Here is a 16,543-nt window from a genome sequence, read left to right on the forward strand (position 1 = left end):
TCTGAACAACTATTCCACGAGGGCGCGCTGGATATGAGATGGTAGATAGCTAACGAGGCACGTAGGGCCGAGTCGGCTATAATCATTTCCACCAAATATTTTCGCTCGAGCGTGATTGGTTTAGACGCGTTTCGTGACTTATATTCCCCAGCCAAAACTGGGGAATATTTGAGTGTTATAATCCATCAAATATTTTCGCTCGCGCGCGATTGGTCTAAACGCGTCACGTAATCGAATATTACCCAGCTAAAACTGGGGAATATCCGAGAATATTTCCCAATTTTCAAAAGCGCACGTGTTGCGAAAAATATTTGAAGAATAATAAACACAATAGTCTCCGTTTGGCGCAAAAAGATGCTCGGATGCTCACAGTTTTCCTACAGCTACGCTCTCGCAAAACTGTTCGCTTCTCGGAACAGATAATGTCCACGGACAAATATCCGAGCATATTTCCGCGCCAAATGGAGGCTATTGTTCATATATCCAAAAAGCGCAAGTGGAATGATTGTTTTACCGACAAAAAAGCCTCCTATATGTGTATATAGTGCGTACGCTTACCATATTTGTAGGGCATGGTATAATGGCTCATAAACCGTGATGGCTAAGCCAATGAGAACTCTTCAATTGCATTATCCAATGATCCAGTTTTTAATAAGTCTTATTACAGCTAAATCCGCGAGCGGGCAAGATGAACCCAATACCGCGCTGTACTTTTTTGTGATTGGCTACCCGAGCGGGCATTCTCGGCTTTTTCCCGCAAGAAAATGGTGTTGTTTATGCCATATAATAAATCCTTTATTGACCAAGCTCGTTCGGCTTATGAAACTCGACTGCGCCTCAGTCCATAAACACGCAGAAAAAATAACTCAGCCAATGGACCTCGCAATTGGTCAATAACTCACACGTGTCACGGCATTTTGGTAACAATTGCAAATGTTTGCGAATTAATTAACCTCACCATGCCAGTCAGCCTCAACATCAGTGAAGATCTCCGATGAAGCCTTAGATGAGCACTCCCCTTCCCCGGGTATATTTCATCATATTGGTGATAGAAATTACGTCTTCCTATTTATAATTCCCACACCCACCCTTGTTTAGGACTAGGCTCCAGCATCAGGTCTGGTAACGGAAACTACTTCTGTTAATATAAAGCTCCTAGACTTCGTAGTAAGTGTTCCCACATTTTGGGTACACAAAAATTGAGACAAAAACTCTCTCATCTCCTTTCTCTCTGTTTTGTTTGTGCCCTCGCCCCAATTTTCGCGCGGTCCGTATACAGAGAGGGAACGCTTGTGCATTTAATTCTTTTAAAAACACTGTGTTATTTTATCATGTTTTATTTCTATCAAAATGCAAATATACGGTTTTTTAATCTTTTGGACTTAATCTCGGCCTTGCATTCGTGAATCGCAGATTCAATATTCTTATAAAAAAATATATTATCGAAAAAAAGGTCACGCAAGGTTCGATCGTGTGTGCCCACATAGCGGCTAAGCCAAGCCACGTGACTAAGTCACGTGCGCTTCTGAATCACGTGTCCAAAAGAAGTTCCTCCTTGTCATCTGGCGACTTTCCCGGTGGAAGTTTACGGTAAGAGATAGTCGGTTCTGTTTGTTTTGTAGGCCTGCAAGAAAGAAAGGGAAGAAAACGAAAAATAATTTCTAAACTTAAGACCGGTTTTGCTTCAACGGGCTTAAAATTTCAGAATGCTCTGACTGTTTCATAATAAGTTCATCACATGCAGTCATTTAGAAGTTGACGGCAAATTCAGGCGACTTAAGGAAGTTCAGTATATCAAAACTAAAAATCTTAATACTCGATAAGGTTTAAATATTCGCCTAAATGATCAACAAATGCACAAAGCAGGAGTAATGGACTTCTGCAAGGAGGAATTTTATTGGGAGCGTCCCCGATTAGTTGGCTTTCGGGCTGACTAGGAGTTTTAGACTCTGAAATAAAGTTTATTGATTGATTGATTAATTGAACCTCGGGAGATATTTTGGTGCTTTATTCTATACTTACTTGCTTGATTGATCTTCTTCACTTGACGCCTCAGCGGCAGCCAAATTGGCCAGAGGCGTCTCACCAACAAATTGATCTTCAACAAAATATCCCTTTAATCTGTCCAAAAAAAAATACCGGGTAATACACCATTTAGAGGTAAAGAGGTAAAGTAAGACGTTTAAGAAAACCACAACGGCAACTGCAAAGGGAATGAGCAGGACAATGGCTGCGCACGTGCATAATAATTCTTGGTACATTTCTTTGCCGTCCTCTGTATAACAACAGCGTGAACCAGATAACCAACAAATGACCAGATTCTGCGTTGTGTGGAGAACGTGAACCGCGACGGATAATTTTCTTGCTTTTCTGCAAGAAACTAGGAACAACCTCGTTCTCACGTCGGACGCTCCACTAGTATCCAATCTCCAATTCTTTGTTTTTGTTTTTGTTTTTTTTATCAGATTGATAAATTTCATTCCTAAAAATATGGAATCCCCTTTCACCTCTTTTACTACAAAGTCGTCCAATGAGCAAAGATATTCATACTTTTATCTTAAGCGAGATTCCCTAACATTTTGCGATTACCAGCAGAGGTAACTTTGACAGCATGTTTGCGTGACATCAAACACTTCAGGGCTTTTGGCCATTTTCCGCTCTTTTTCAGAAAGGAAGGAACTTCATACTCCTGCTAAAACAAGAAAAATGCTTGTTCTTAATTTTACCTGGTTCCATCCTTGCGTACAAGTTCTCCATATCCATGTTTTTTGTTGTTATGCCATGTACCGATGTACCTATCACCGCTTGGATAAACAAAAGCGTCCTCGCCGTCTCTCGAAGCTTCGTTCTCTTCCACAAACGGAAAATTATCTTCGATATCACAACAGTCACCGCAGTGGCAACAAGGCTCGCAGTACTGTATACAGCACGGATGGCCGCAACGAAATCTCTCACCGCATTCGCACAATTTGAGGCAGTAACACAGGCAGCATTTTGAACAAGTTGCACCCATGTTTTGGACTTGTCTTTCGTGTCTAAAGAGAGAGCGTGATGTAACGTAATACTGGAGCTTCTGTAAAGGTCAATAACGCCCCGCCCTTTTGTAGACGTGTCGAAGAGTGTGTTATTCGTCAGCTGAGATAATGCTAGGGTGTTATTTCAGGGTTTAAAAATATTGTTTGTCTGAAGACCAGCTTTAACATTGAAGTGACGACGGACGTTAACGACTGTTGGGCGTCTCTATGTGCAACCAGACAAAACCCACCCACCACGAAAATAAACACCACAAAAAATAATCCGTTCCCTTAATAATCTTGTTCCATCTTTCTTCGTTGGTGCATACGAAAAAATGTTTTTTGAAAAACCCTGGACGTATTGTCAAAATAATAACAAAGCGGCTTTCGTTTTTCATCTGTAGACTGAAATACACCACTCCTTGTCCTTCTTTTCCTTGCCATTTCATTGTTTTTTGTTTTGTTGTTGTTGTTTTTTTTTATGGTCTCGTTCTTTTGACTAACGTGGACGACTCACTCACTCATCTTATCATCTTGCAAAAAAAAAAAAAAACGTTCAGAACAGGTTTATCCTGCATATGTTTCACTGAATGTCCAAATTAAGGCGATTGTAAATTCGAAATTTTGTATTTTTATTTCATTTTATTTTTAATTATTTATCACTTTAGTCATAGAATTTGCTGTTATTAAGCTGAATAGGGCTCATTGTATTGCTGTGTAATTAAGTAAGAAAAGTTCAACAAATTGGCTAGATTTCTAACGGTTACTCATGCTGTGACGTATACAGAAAGCTATCGAGCACCGCGGGCTCAACTCGAGCGCGGAAAGAGTTTTTGTTCCGCGAGAGTAGCGAGCAGATTAGCAGGAAAAAAGTGTATATCACAAACAAATTGTCTCGCCTTGTCTGGAGTTTATTCACCATTAAATTCCTATACAGCATAAAGATTATTGAGCTTCAAATTGCTCTTGTTTCATACAATTCACGTACAATGAAATAGTTTCATAGAAAACTACAGCTTTTCCAAAAATACTGTTGTATAAGCTTTATATAGCACTAGAAAATCTATAAATACCCACGCGAACTTTACTTCAATTTACTTTGCCTCACTTTCCTTTAAGTAATTTAAATTAATTTTTATAGGACCCTAAAATTACTTTTCCAAAGAGAAACAATTTTATAACGCTAAGCAAAACGATTTTTTTCCAAGGTCTTTTTATGAAAGCACACTCTCAACTTACCATTATTTGAAGAACCTAAGTTAAAGGTGCTCAGCCACGATGTTTGGTCTTTTTTTGACCACGTACGAAATTTCCTTCAAGTGGAAGGAAACCTGAAAATAATAGTTTACCAAGATAGAAAAACATCAAAGAGTTAACAATAAACCATAAAGGAACAAGGATGGTCAAGGATGACGAAGATTGACACGGATTGCAAACGACGAATTTGAAAAATTTAGGCTAAACTTTTCAAAATGTGCAAACCGTGACCGAGCTCCTTTAACACGCTCGAAGGAATTTTTTCGTTACACCTGTGTTTATGTACTATTTAGTGAGGTCGCTGACCTACAGACTGATCGAACCGTAGGCCCCGTCATTAATTTTTGATCAGTAAGCTTTAGGGTTTGTCTGCTAAAGAGAGCGCAATGAAAGAGAGCCAATACCCGCTTCTTCATCAATTCTTTCGAGTTAAAACCGTCACCATGGTTAGAGCCATAGAACAGAAGTCTAACCCCTTAAACATGGCGCCAACTCATTACAAACAATGGACATAAGTTACAGGGCGTTTCTAAGTTACTGAAAAACTACGTCAGTTCAGTTACAAAATTTCTTAGAGCAACATTGGGCGACGATAAAAAAAAACCCTGAGAATTAACTTCGTTCACATAATTTCCTTTTTTAGCACTTTAACTGTTTAGAATGAAATCTTCAATGGGAAAGAACCGAAATTTTCACGTCTTTCATATTTGCACGAGTACTTATGCTCGGCTCCTAAATTTAACATCAAAATGGAATGAAGAGGGGAGGGGAGGGTGGTAGACATAAATACTATTCGTGGTCGTTTTTAATGGAGGAATAAGATTGACTGCCGTTTGCATCTGAGTTGATCCGCTGTTTCTCTTCCCTCCATGCCAAATCAATCGCTTCTTGGTCTGCTTTTCTCAGTCCGCTAAAACAAAAAGAAGAATCCCAATGTGAGAAGAACGATGCAGTCATTTTAAAATTTTCTCAATTTGGATATTTTGTCCTTTTCAGCGGTATATGGCTTTTTGGTTCTTTAGGACAACATTATTTTTGATTGATCCTTCGTCCTGCTGGTCAGCGGTACGGAGGGTCTTTTGTAGGCGCTCCCCTCCTGCTGGTCGCTGACCAATAGGAGAACAGTGTTTCATGCAGTGGTTTAAGGGCTTCGCTCACTACCTTTATTTGAGACAACATTTTTCACGTTTCTATTGTGATATCGCGGAGACACTTGTGAAAATTTGTGAGAACTCCAAACAAAGCCGTGGAAACAGACTTCTGCAGTACATGTTCCCACATCACTTCTGGGTCATTTCTCATGATATTCTTTTACTGAATATTTAAGTCCGCTCATTTTTCTATAACTAGATAGATGTTTTGAATAAAGCTGTTGAGTGAAGCACTTAAATAAAGAACTGTATGGAGAGTCTGAATGGGGCTTGAGTGATACCATAGAATTGGTCCTGCAATATTTGAACCGTCAGCAATTGAGAGCTCAGATCCAAGATCTGTAAAATTTACTGTTAACTGAGAAATAGGCAGAAATTTCATCTGATAGACGTGAGAAATCACCGAAAATTTAACGGATAACGTAACTGAGCACTCTCTATAGTGTTACATAGAACCCTTACGTACAACAGAATCATACTGAAATTGTGATTACTCACGCGCCATCGTCATCGACACCTTGACTTTTATTAAATGGGCGTGACGTCACTGGACTCCTTTTCAGTCTATCGTCTGGTTTTTCTCCGACATAGTCGTCATCGTAGAAGAATCCAACAACCCTAACGGGCGGAGGGAAGGGAAGAAACGAGGTAAGTACAAAGAGCATCGAGGGAGACGTTACAGACTGGAAATGAATCAAAGGAGAGTGCACTGGGCCGAGTCAAGTAGAGGGCTTGTCACTCGCTTGTCACGCGCTGCCAGCAGCTGCTAACCTTGTTTTTTCTCCTGATTTAAATTAGAAACTTTTCCCGTATACGCGCGAAAAGGGCTATTATGACACCACTGACAATGAGGCAGTTATCAGAATCAATCATTAATAAATCGAAGCCGTTTAGTGCTTTCGCTGTTAGTGAATCTGTTCGCAACCAATATAATAAGCGACAGATTGCCGGCTTAGGACCGATGATGGTTGTTGTAGTCGCACCAAATTCAAATGATGACTAGGTTGTATGTAGTGTCGCACAAGTGGAAAGTAAAATTAACACGTTCAAATTTCCACTAATCCTAAGTAAAATTACCCCGCGCAACAGAGATCCCTTCTTTTTCATCTCAGGGAGAGAGGAGGGGAAATTCTCCGCTGTGCAAAAACTAGAATGTTTTTTACTAGAGAGGCAAAACGACAAAGATGTTGTCAAAAGGACTTTGATACTCGCCTCAGGCAAACCTACATCGCTATATTTCTACTCTCCAGAACACTCCAGATATCAGTTTTCATTTTTTCCTCCTAACTCAAGATTTAACAAGAACATGAAATATTATTTTTCTTGTTTGACATAAGAAATAAGATGATAAAAGATTTTGTAAATTGGGGTTAATATATTAAATAATTTTGTAAGGACGTTATGTAGAATTTTGATGACATCTCTTCGTATGCAAATACTAAGGAAATACGGTCTCCAGTTTTTTGATAAACTACAAGGCTTTGATAAGTTTACGATCTAATCAGTTCGCTCCAAGGCAACTTTTTCACAATTTTGTGTTTCCGAACCTTTTAAAATTTTAGCCGATAAGCATAAGTCGACTTATGTAAACAAACTTAAAAGCGACCCAGAGTGGTAAAGGAGCGAGGCGCAAAGTTCTCCCCCAAAATAAAAGATCTACATTTGTATTATATACAGATACGAAATATAAATTGAATTGCAAATTGTACTCTTGCAGTCTAGTCTTCTTTAGTACCGGGAAGGAAATCATATTTACGACATAAATAAGTTCTTGACGCGTTTTAGACCTTATCCAAACAAATGCCTGTTGTTAAAAGGTTTGGAATTGTAAAACAAAAATTACTGAGCTATTAAATGTGTTTATTGAAATGTTTCGAAAGAAACCTGAATATTTGCAAGTGAAATTTCCTGCCCTAACGGCTTGAATTGTCCAAAATGAACAAGCTAAAAAAGTATTCTTTCAAATACTGTCTTTTCTCTTCTTTGCTTATATTGATTAGATGACTTTACAATTGCTTCGGAGTGACATTTTTCACGCGCTTTCAAACAACGTGCCATTTCTCGGCAAAATACAGCGATGTCTGAACGAGAGGTGTATAAATTAAAGCGATTAACGATCTTCAAGGTAATTATGGCCATTTTCATGAGCTGATTTTAAAAACCGCGCCAACATCCATCGAACATTTTCATCTTCCTTTAAAAAGCCATGAAGGTTCCCGAAAACCATGTTTATAAAACTTTCAGAGTAATCCAATATGACTATAAAGAAACAGACATATCCTCATCTTCCATGGGGTATAAAATGGTAATAAGCGATCCAAACGGCAAAGATTATTTTGCTTCATAAAAACAAATTCTGATTTTTGACTTCCAATATCCTATATATAATTTTTTTCAAAAAATTCTACACATTCCAACTAAGGCTTGAAGCAATGTTGAAGCCCCGAATATCAATTCGATGCGTTTGTGACGTGGATGTTTGAGAATACTTGAATAGAAAACAAAACAAATCAAACTTTGCACAGTGAACAGTACAACAATTATGAAATAGAGAGCAATTCTTCTCGCATCGAGAAACTCTTCTCTTAACGAGAATTTATGTTCCACTACTGTTAGTGCCCGAACTCGAGATTGTCGCGTGACGGGCCAAATGTTTGGAATTAACTGATCAAAAGAGCCCGCTCAGTGATAAGAAGCTGTAAGACCAAGTGATCAACTCGTAAAATTGACTGCAGCTTTTTAACAGTAGGTTTTTCTAAAGGAAATAGAATATTGGTGGCGTTAAACTGTCTTAATGTTTAAAAGGTTTTTGTAGGTCAACTGTTCATCGATAATTTTCAAAATATATTTATCGATGACTGAGAGAGATGACTCTTTAGTTGCTTGACACATTACTTACTGTGTTCCGTCCTTCTTTACAAGTTCACCGTAGCCATGCCTCTTGCCTCTTCTCCACTCGCCAACGTACACGTCTCCGTTGGAGTACTTGTACATGCCTTCCCCATCGTCCGGCGGCGCTGCGTTCTCCGCGGACTTCTTCGGATTAACCGGAGAGTATTCTTCGTCGGTAAACTCATCACAGCAGTCGCTACACATCCACCAGTCGCCAAACCAACGCTTGCAACAACGACAACAAAAGCAACAGGGACCACATTCGCAGCACCTACAGAAGTGACACTGACAAATCATACTCATGCACGACCCCATGTTGAACGGCCGAGAATTTTTCGAGCTCCTTTGCCTAAGCTACGAGATTTTAAGAGGCGCCACGATGTTCATCAATGGGAGTTGTCGAAGAGGTCGAGAATCAGCTCAGGAAAACGCGCATTTACATAAACTTGACGCGGTCTCGAAGAGGTCAGATGCATGCGTTACACATGAATTGTTAGTTAGCTATGCATGAATGCCTTGAAAAATTCAAAACAACAAGTTGTCGGCGAAGTCATCAATGACACATGGGGTTATGTATGCCCCGACACAACACAAGATTTCAATTGCCTGAAATCCAAATAACGCCCCTTTCGGTAGTTGTTTACTATTAATAGCGCTTTTAAGTGTTTTTGGAAAGCGAGGCAGAGAGGTGGGGGGATTGAGTCCATTTCACTGTTTTCTCGCTACAATTTTTTGCATACATCTAGTTTATATTGCCCACTCTTCATTCGTTCCCTACTTTAAATTACGCACATCCGCTTCCTGCTTCACGTTGTTGTCTCTGACTGCGATAAATAATAAGCCCCAGTGACTATTTTTAGCAAATCACGACGCGACGCCAAAGAGAACGTCACCAAACATAAGGTTTAATAAGTAGAACAGAAGTTCTGCACGTAGTTCTGATTTTCTGGTTAACATCTCCTCTGCCGTAATGCTCTATGTTCTCCCGTAGTATTATTCGTTTACTTCATTCCAAGAGTTTAGAAAAGGGATGCAGTGTTCTTCAGGTACGTGGAAAGGTTATCGTTTTCAATAAAAGGTATACGAAAGGGGTGACTTCTCTGTAAAAATGGTATCCGAAAGGGGGCGTTGGACCTTGGGGCGCAGCCTTCCTGTATAAAACTTTGTAGAGTGCCCCCCCCCCCCCCGAGTAATAAGCCTAAAGGTAACGTCTCACCCCCACCACCCCCGCCTAAAAGTAACGTTAATGCTAATTTTTCACACTTCAACCAATGCTTCAAACCAATACTTTGTCTCTTTCGATGATTTTCCGTACTGAGAACACTGTTCTTATATAAAAAATATATAAATAATATAAATATAAAAATTCATGCCAAGACTAGCTAAAAAAACCCGAGAAAAATATTTTGTTTAATCATTCGGTTCCCTGGGCACAAAATGCGTCTAATTTTTAATCACAGGAAGCTGAATGAAAAGCAGACATCACCGTGGATGAAATAACAAAGAGAATTGGCAGTAGTTCGCTCAGGGAAACCACATTAGTAGGAACGATGTCACGTAGCCTGTGTATACCTGCCCACTCCCCCCTTGAGAAGAATAGGAGTTTTTCTTGAGAGGATCGGGACTTCGGTAACCCGGGGGGTACTTGACCCATGTTTGGGTATAGGGGTGCCGCCGAGGGTTTAAAATCCTGACCCTGTTTAGGACAAAAATACTCTAAAAACCCTACTCTGTGCAGGACAAAGAAACACAAAGCCGGTACGATCTATTCTATCAGTGCGCGCTAGTTATAATACTGATGAGTGAAAAAAAATTTACCGACAACAATAGCATACTTGTCCAGAAAATGATCTGATGTTGATTGGTGATGACCTTGTAATGGCCGGTTAACGTCTCTCGGCTCGTAATTCCATTGACTGTTAAGGACAGGTTCAGACCCTGTTTAGGACAGAGGCGAGTAAAATTGTATACCCTGTTCAGGACAAAAAGGCCAAAAAACCCAACCCTGTCCAGCGGTACGTCCCCGTATCGCCCAAATAAGGGAGTACCCCCCCGCCTTCCTGGGGTCGGTAAAGACGGACCTCTCGAATATCTCGGACCCGAGATATTCGAGAAATACCCGTGACGTATCAACATATCGTGAGCTGATTTGTAAAGTTTTCAGTAGTGACAGTTTAGTAAAATCCGGGCTAAAGCGTTTTGGCAAAGTTCTATCCAGTGGGTTCAGAGCCACCGGACAGAATTTTTTTAAACCTTGCAAAAAGTTGCATGTTATCCTGCAAATCAAAATTCGATGATAATAATTAAATGGGGGTCACCCAGCTCATTTCTGAGTTATTAGCAGTTAAAACTAAAATTAAGGTGTTTTAAGCAGGTCATAGTGTTGCTATGGCTACGTATTAAGTCATGAAAAACGATGACAACTTGTTCAGCAATAATTGAGCAGTTATCTGATGCCACCTACGGTTGTAGCATCGACTGATAAAGGGTGATTATAATGACATCTAAGTCTTGGAAAGTGCTGGAAACTGTTGCCAACCACCTGAACTGGGATTGAGTGAACTGCAAGGTATGGAAATTATATACCGCATCATTTAAAGAGTATTTTATTTACATTTACACATTCTACAGTAATTTAGGCTACGCTTTTAAAACTCCTAATTGACTTTTCTTCTCAGGGCGTACATTAAACAAGATATCTGACCTCGTTTTGATGGTCCAAGCTTGCAAATGAGTGTCCATTAGGTGGTTTTTCGCTTCACTACTTTGTACTATTTTCTAAATTGCCATAAATCGGCCGAGAAATCTCACGAGAACCAGGGAAACACACACCTGAAGCAAGGTAGGGTATCTTTATTCATTCTCCTTGGTGTTTTCGTTAAGAAAAAAAAATCGTTTTTCACATACAAATCCTTATAAATCGACTGTTGCGTAACCTGAGAATTTAGGGAGTTTAAGTAACCGCGACGGCGACGCCGTGACAACGTCGATTAAAAAAATGATTTTAAATTTCACCTACGAATCTCGCAGTACCTTAAAGTCATTTACTTTGTTTATCACTTTCAAAACTATCACGAAACTGAATCTGGGACACACTGATAAATTTGAAATAAAGTTTAACAAAATAGCTGTGGTGGCTCACGTTTTCCAGACAACGCAGACGACGTATGTATATACAGGGACCCTCTATGTTGAGGGACGCTCATTTGTGAGCTTGGGCTACCCGTGGTTTTGCTAGTCCCATCCGTTTTGTTGGATATCTGGTCGGATTCATGCGCGCGTCTAATCCGGCCTCAATCTCTGTCGTTTTGTTCCAGCTTACCTAGAAGCGCCATTACCTCTCCCTTGTAGTGAACAAAAGTAGGAATGCATTCAGTATAGTATCCTGAACAATGAAATAGCATTTGGTTAAAACGGTTGGATGCCCCGGATTTCTGAATCGAATCAGACCAGACAGAGGCGTTACTTTGTGAAGCATCTGTTTTAGTTTGAATGGTATAACAAGTGTTCTTGGATAAGGAAATAGGCCTGTTAAAAAAGACGTCAATTTCTCCGTAGGCATTGACAGTACTACGTTTACTCCTTTTTATAGTTTCTCTCTTAACAAAACATTTTTTTTTAATTTGGCTGATCTTCTTGTCTCCTCGAAACACGGATACGCAACTCTCGGAAAAACTTTGCTGGCTGTCAATTAAAATTTTCACTGCGTATAACGCAAGAGTCTTCCTGACCATAAATGATAACACTCCCGTTTTCTGCATAGATTCTTTTTCATGTCGGTCGTAACCAAACAGGCTCTTGTTGAGACAGACGACACTGCCCAGAGAAAGCGAAGAAAGGTCTCCATTTTGTTTCAGCACCGCCCTGGGACGAATCGAGAACTTGAGACCGCCTGGGATAGGGACAGAAGTAAACTGCTTGAAAACATCGATTACTTCTGTTGAAAGCAAAATGTCCGTAGGCAGCACCTCCTCTGAGAACTCTTCAGGCGACATCAATGAAAATCGAATGAGTTTCAACAGATCGTCACCAAATACCGACCTTTTATTTGCTCCATCGACAGTCATATTTGATTCTTCACATCTCTTTGCTGCCCAGCGGTTCAGGGCTTTAAACAGTGATGCCTCCTTAACACGTAGCGACGACCTTTGCAGAAAGGAATGCAAGTGCTCGTGTTCGAGATCCAGAAACGATTCGTTGGCGATGATTTCTTGGGCGTTGTAATCAATTATTTCCCAGCAAACCTTTTCCAGACCTTCATGGTTAAAACGGCGAGCACAAGGGATGACATCAAAGGCGTTTAACGGTTCCATGGCCGCTTCTACAAAATTCACACATTTCCTTGCAAGCGAAGGAAGGTCGTATTTGTTAGCCAAATGCCACACTTGAATAGCGTTGTTAACATCTCGGAAATTGACATCGTCGCAGTACAGGTAACGCAGAAATTGAAGGAAGACGTCTGGATCACAATCAGTAATGTCTACAGTTTCTCCCTGCTCGGCTAGACCTCCATAAAACATGGCAAAGAAGACTGGACTACTGATGGCGAGAACATACTTATGAGCTGGAATGGTCTGCTTGTTAGGGAAAGCAAACTTGAAATCACTCATAAGAGAATTGTTAAACATGTGCTTGTTTCTTTCCAGCAGTGTGTCTTTACTGATTTGCCACTTTTCCTCTGAAGCGCTGGCCATTCCGGCTGACTTTATAAGACTGAAGAACTGATCGAAACTGAATCAGTTAGATCCGTGCGTGCTGAATCTGTTGAACTCACCAGGCGAAAGCGAAAGCGGAAAACAGCGCCCAAATTATACTTAATTTAAATATATGAACAAATACTGTGATGCATCAGTGGACTCACATGGAATAAAAATTTCTAATAAATGTACAATTGTCTTAGTCTGTGATAAGAACGATAACAAAGCGGCCCCTATCCACTTCTGATTTATGAAAGTAATGGATGGATTTTGGGGGGCCGAAAAGTTTCCATATGGATTTCTGTCAAGGAGAGACATTCCGTTGGTATAACGTTTCTATCGTAGCTCAAAATATAAATTCTCCCGACTGAAGGTGTTATTTATTTTCATTTTCATTACGAGAGTTAAGTGGTGCATTAGAAAGAAACATCCCCGACAGCCGAGGGAGTGCCAAAAAATTTAAACCTATTTATGAAAAGTGCATTTGTGTTCGAGAGGGAAGATGATCAACTTCTCTTGAAACCAGTGATACATATAACAACGTATTTCTTGCATTAGGCGACAACTGACAGAGATCCACTAGTAGCGAATTAGTTTGCACTGACTCAGTGAAACGAAGACTTTTCTTCAAGTTCAATTATTTTCTTGTTGTAACAGTATGTAAGAATAAGAATCTCCTCCGATTTCTGTTTGTATGGTATTCACCACCGTTTCTCAGTTTTGCGATGATTTGAAAATAATACCTGTAGTTCGATCCTTGCGCAAACAAGCCCTCGACACTCTTCCCTCCCCATCCCTCTTCGGTCCGCCTCCCCTGTAGAAACAACCTATTTTATTGATCGATCGTATAGTTTTTAAACTCGTGGATACGCGAAGCGTAGAAACGTGTTTGTTGCGGGGACTCCGATATGCAAATGTGTCACTCACTCACTCACTCAAGCACTGAGGTGTAGACACTGCTCGTAATTAGTCGGCCCGAACGAGAGCGCCCGAGTCCGACGCCATGTTGGAATAGTAACCGCTCCCGACGCCATATTGGAATAGTAACCGAGCCCGACGCCATATTGGAATTGTAACCGCGCCGTCAGTGCGAGCCTACCTACTCAATGAGTGCATCGTGCCAGCCCAATATTGACGATTTTGTAGCTTTTACACGACCATTAATATTAGGTGTTTCGCTAAATTGAAGTGGAGTTGACTTCGAATGTTCGAATTAGTACTATGGCCAACTTGAAGGCTGAATTTCACGAGCATTTGAGTCGTCCAGGCGTTCAAAATGACCAGGAGATGTGCATTTGTTTGCTGGAAAGTGACCTGAAAAGCTAATGTGGTCAGCTTTGATGAGAATGTGCCTTATTCCTGGATCTTAATGCGCTTATATGAGCGAAACGAACAACTTTTAATGAACGAAACAGCTATTGAATGCAAGACAAACATCGGCACCATTGTATAATATTGTAATTTCATTTTTATAATTTAGTAACATCTAAACCTGAGGCCAGCCGAAATATTGTTTTAACTCTACGAAGTTGTGTCAGCCTTGCAGTAGTGACGTATTATCGTGTTACTTTTGAAGTTTGGCTGATTAGATCTGCTGTGAGATCCAACGTTCAGTCAAGCAGGACCTTCGTTCACCGCTTTGCAGTTTAAACACTTAAGTTTTTCATGTTGAGTTGTCCATGTTCAACCGGCATCGAGTTAAGTTTAGATTAAAGTTGTGTTCTCTATACTTGTCTTGTTTATTTTAGTACATTGATCTGAACTCTAAGTGGGATGTGAAATGCACATAAACTTGGAAATAAACTCCCAGATACTTGATTTTGATAAGCTTATATGATTTTTACCCTGTCTTTTGTTTACACTTTTGCTTCCTGATTGAAAAGATAACAAAGGGAAAGAAACCCCCTGTGAGCTTGTCCCCAATTATTAGTTAATACTAAATACATTGACACTTCAATAAAGCTGTTATTATTATTGTTGGAACACATTTATGGTCAACAGATTTGTCGGATCAACACTGGAAATGCTTGCAAAAGAGTCTACTTATTTTGATGTATTTTACGTGCAATATATATAGGGACAAGCGGTTCCACATTGGAAAAGAAGTGGTGTCTCATAAGAAACCTTACCTAAAACCTTGAATGAAATGCAATGAAAAACGTTTGTGAGCTCGTACGACTTGAATACATGCAAATTTTTCCAGCAGGCAGATCAACATCAAGATCTGGCTGTGAGGGAAGGGGGGAGGGGGGAGAGTACTCTATGATTTGTTGGGCAGGAGTGTCCTCTGTGACCCAAGAACCCTTAGCCTTTACCACTCCATGTTTTGCTGCAATTTTGCCACCCTAGCTATTCTAGACGTATGTCTTTGTGATATGTGTGCAAAGAAAAAAAAGCCAACAAAAAAAGCCTACACTTTGTGAGTTAAGTGCGACCTTGCATGGTACAAACCCGGCTTGTTTTAACAGCATTTAATAATACACCAGTAATTGCAAGTTCAACAATATGTTTCATCTCTAGATTACCTAATCCACGAGTTTGGCCATAGGTCTCCTTTGATTACTGTTTTAGGAGCACCCATTTAAATGACCCAAATAAAGATCTTAAGTTGACTACAACACATGTTTCCTTTCCTATCGCCTCATAAAAATCTTTTCTGATCGCCATGACTACCAACCGTTTCAAAGTCGTTCGATTTCATATCGACTTTAGGAAATACATAATCTATATTTCAACACGGTAAAAAAATTCGTCAGCTAAAATTACAAATATGTTCAATTCCTAATGTCTAATATAATAAAAATAATTAAATGAAAAAAGCTGCTTTCCACGAATGTCGTGCTTTACACATCTCCTTTGAGTAAGCGTTTAAATTGCCTCAGGGACTCTGGTTCCCGTAAGTTACAAGGAAGACTGTTCCAAAGAATGGCGTCAATATAGCTAAAGCTATTTTTATAACAGTTTGTGCGCGGGAATGGAACATTTAGTTTATTCTCAGAGTCCCTTAGGTTATATGCGGTTTATCTCCTCTCGAATTTAGAACTTAGATATTCTGGAGCCAACCCCCGCAGAGACTTATAAACCATCGTAGCTCTTTGAATTTGCTGCTGGCAGGTTAGATTTTTCCACCCGAGAAGTTTGAGCAGGTGACCAGCATCTACGTCATAGTGTGAGTAGATCAAAACACGGGCTGCTCTATTTTGTAGCTTATTTCGTAAAGTTATGTAGCAAAGAAACAAAGTAACGTTGGGATAAGAAGGCATTACAACTGAAATGATCATGCTATTACATTTGACAAGGGTGGATGATGTCATGTCTTTTAAACATATATTATTTTCGTTTCTGGTTCAAAAGAAAAAGTTGGTAGTAAATGTGAGTGAAAAGTGAAATTTACTGTCTATATCACTGTAAATATTAGAAAATCAAGGCAGTACTGAAAACAAACAAACAGAAACGAGTTTTGAGTGATATAACTAAGCCCAGACTGCCACCGTCATTTTGATGCTAGCAAGACTTCAAACGCGATGTTTGA

At 39.9% G+C, this 16,543-nt stretch overlaps 3 protein-coding genes across 3 annotated transcripts; all 3 read right to left on the reverse strand.

The window, feature by feature from the left end:
* Positions 1–1,157: 1,157 nt before the first annotated feature.
* Positions 1,158–3,435, reverse strand: LOC145489279 (uncharacterized). Its single transcript, XM_081468243.1, has 3 exons — positions 2,727–3,435; positions 2,023–2,121; positions 1,158–1,624 (listed from the first exon to the last, which is right to left on the reverse strand). The coding sequence occupies exons 1-3, from the start codon at positions 3,011–3,013 to the stop codon at positions 1,531–1,533; spliced, it is 480 nt and encodes a 159-aa protein (XP_081324369.1). The 5' UTR covers positions 3,014–3,435; the 3' UTR covers positions 1,158–1,530.
* Positions 3,436–3,905: 470 nt separating this feature from the next.
* LOC145490161 (uncharacterized) lies at positions 3,906–8,962 on the reverse strand. Its single transcript, XM_081469270.1, has 3 exons — positions 8,322–8,962; positions 5,921–6,040; positions 3,906–5,181 (listed from the first exon to the last, which is right to left on the reverse strand). The coding sequence occupies exons 1-3, from the start codon at positions 8,627–8,629 to the stop codon at positions 5,061–5,063; spliced, it is 549 nt and encodes a 182-aa protein (XP_081325396.1). The 5' UTR covers positions 8,630–8,962; the 3' UTR covers positions 3,906–5,060.
* A 1,765-nt stretch (positions 8,963–10,727) lies between these two features.
* Positions 10,728–14,149, reverse strand: LOC145490073 (BTB/POZ domain-containing protein 6-like). Its single transcript, XM_081469181.1, has one exon. It carries the CDS (start codon positions 13,006–13,008, stop codon positions 11,608–11,610), a length of 1,401 nt encoding a protein of 466 aa, XP_081325307.1. The 5' UTR covers positions 13,009–14,149; the 3' UTR covers positions 10,728–11,607.
* Positions 14,150–16,543: the final 2,394 nt, after the last annotated feature.

This window comes from Orbicella franksi, chromosome 6 (assembly GCF_964199315.1).
Source record: "Orbicella franksi chromosome 6, jaOrbFran1.1, whole genome shotgun sequence".
Taxonomy (NCBI): domain Eukaryota; kingdom Metazoa; phylum Cnidaria; class Anthozoa; order Scleractinia; family Merulinidae; genus Orbicella; species Orbicella franksi.